The 1,974-nt window shown below is 44.3% G+C and overlaps 1 protein-coding gene across 2 annotated transcripts in view; it reads left to right on the top strand.

The window, feature by feature from the left end:
* Nucleotides 1–1,974, top strand: part of LOC131282933 (gamma-aminobutyric acid receptor subunit beta) — a 62,968-nt gene extending 60,994 nt beyond the window's left edge. For both annotated transcript variants that reach the window (XM_058312479.1, XM_058312480.1), the window contains 2 exons: nt 513–1,004; nt 1,808–1,974. In XM_058312479.1, coding sequence (XP_058168462.1) covers nt 513–1,004; nt 1,808–1,974 — 659 coding nt within the window. The remainder of the gene's footprint in view (nt 1–512; nt 1,005–1,807) is intronic.

Raw genomic sequence — 1,974 nt, 5'->3', positions numbered from 1 at the left:
TTGTGTGTATGTGTGTGTATGTGTGTGTGAGTACGCGCGTGTGTGTGCGTTTATGCTGAACGCAGTCCATCTTACCATCCCACCGAATTGTGTTATTTTTCCTCTCTATTGTGTGTGACAATCACAGCCTCACGTGTATCCGTGTGAGCGAGTTTGCCAACAAACTCGCCCTCCATATAGTAACAATAATAGCAAGGCGTACTTGTTATGTTTGTTGTGTCGTGCTAGGTTAATGGTCTTTCGATTTCTCTACACTCATGCTGTGCCCTTCAGTTGTTCAATGTTTCGTTTTCTTCGTTCTTCTTTCTGTTATTCTGCAACGTGTGATGCTTTTTCATTTTTGTTTTCTTGTTGTCGTGACAATGTTCCGTGAGCTAAATGTAGTCTTCCACTAAAACCCTTTTTACTGCGTGGCACTGATATCGTTTCCTTTATCTCCAAAACACACACAAACACACACCAACGCTGTCTCAATGGATCGCAAACTCCTTCGTGAAACCCTCGCCTTGCAGAGTACGCCACGGTCGGTTACATGGCTAAGCGGATACAGATGCGCAAGCAGCGCTTCATGGCAATACAGAAAATAGCGGAACAGAAGAAGCAGCAGGCGGCCGACGCCAACCATCCACCACCACCGCCCCCGGTGGCCAGCGATCACAGCCACGGCCACGGCCACGGGCACAGCCACACGCACCAGCACACGCCGAAGCAGCAGATGGGCAGCCGGAGCGGTACGATGTCGAATGTGCCACCGAACATGGGATCACGCGGTTGTTCTATTGTAGGTCCACTGTTCCAAGAGGTGCGCTTCAAGGTGCACGACCCGAAGGCACACTCGAAGGGCGGCACGCTCGAGAACACGATCAACGGTGGGCGTGGTGGCGGCCAGCCGGGCGGCGGCGGCGGTGGGCCTCCGGGTGGACCTCCCGGCGGCGGTGGCGGCGGCGGTCCGGATGAGGAATCGGCGGCACCACAGCATCTGATACATCCCGGCAAGGTAGGCATACTATTCGCTGCTCGAACCACCTAATTTAATATATTTTTAATAATTTAACACTAATGTGTTGTGGAAAGTGCCCAGAGAATCTCGAAAGAATTGAGGAATGAATGAATGATAAGTGGTCTTGGGAAGACGATGAAGTAGAACATTCCGAATAACATACTGCGAATCATGCAATTACTTTCACAAAAAAACACTACAATAGACAAGCTGTTTGTAACTTTTATTAATAAGTTAGATTGATCAAGTAACTAAAATTATGGAAGATGGAATAAACCAACCACTTAGTACTGTGAGCTTTTTGCTGAATACTTATTCCAACATATAGAGAACGATCCTGTACGATATGCTAACCATAAGGATGACGATCAAGATGGGCAGAAGAGAAGAACATATCTTTACTTAAGAAAGAAAACAAAGACTAAATAATTGCCAAGATAGGTTTCGAATGGTGATAAGAAAGATTGTATAATTTAAAAAATTTACGATTTGTTAGCAGAAAAAAATTTCAAATTGCGCGGATGAAATCAATAAGATTCAAATTGAAAAATTGAAGTTAAAAAAAACGAAAGTCAAAACATAAAAGAAACAGAATTGTGACTACAACTCCGCTGGAGGACAAAAACAATGTATTAAAAACTAAAATGACAGTAACTTAAAGCAAAAAAATCCATACGGTTCGATAGTTCTTTCTGTGAAAGCAAGATATTTATATTTTATTTCAAAAAACAATTATACTACGCATGAAAATATGGCCCATAAAGTTTACCAAAAATACTTACCATACGGAATCTCCATCTCCCACGCAGGATATCAACAAGCTGCTAGGAATTACACCCTCGGACATCGATAAGTACTCCCGTATCGTTTTCCCGGTGTGCTTCGTCTGCTTCAACCTCATGTACTGGATCATCTATCTGCACGTCAGTGACGTCGTTGCCGACGATCTGGTGCTGCTCGGTGAGGATAAGTAA

Source organism: Anopheles ziemanni, chromosome 2 (genome assembly GCF_943734765.1).
Source record: "Anopheles ziemanni chromosome 2, idAnoZiCoDA_A2_x.2, whole genome shotgun sequence".
Taxonomy (NCBI): Eukaryota; Metazoa; Arthropoda; class Insecta; order Diptera; family Culicidae; genus Anopheles; species Anopheles ziemanni.
Note: the sequence above shows the minus strand (reverse complement) of the source record. Positions and strands in the feature narration are given on the sequence as shown.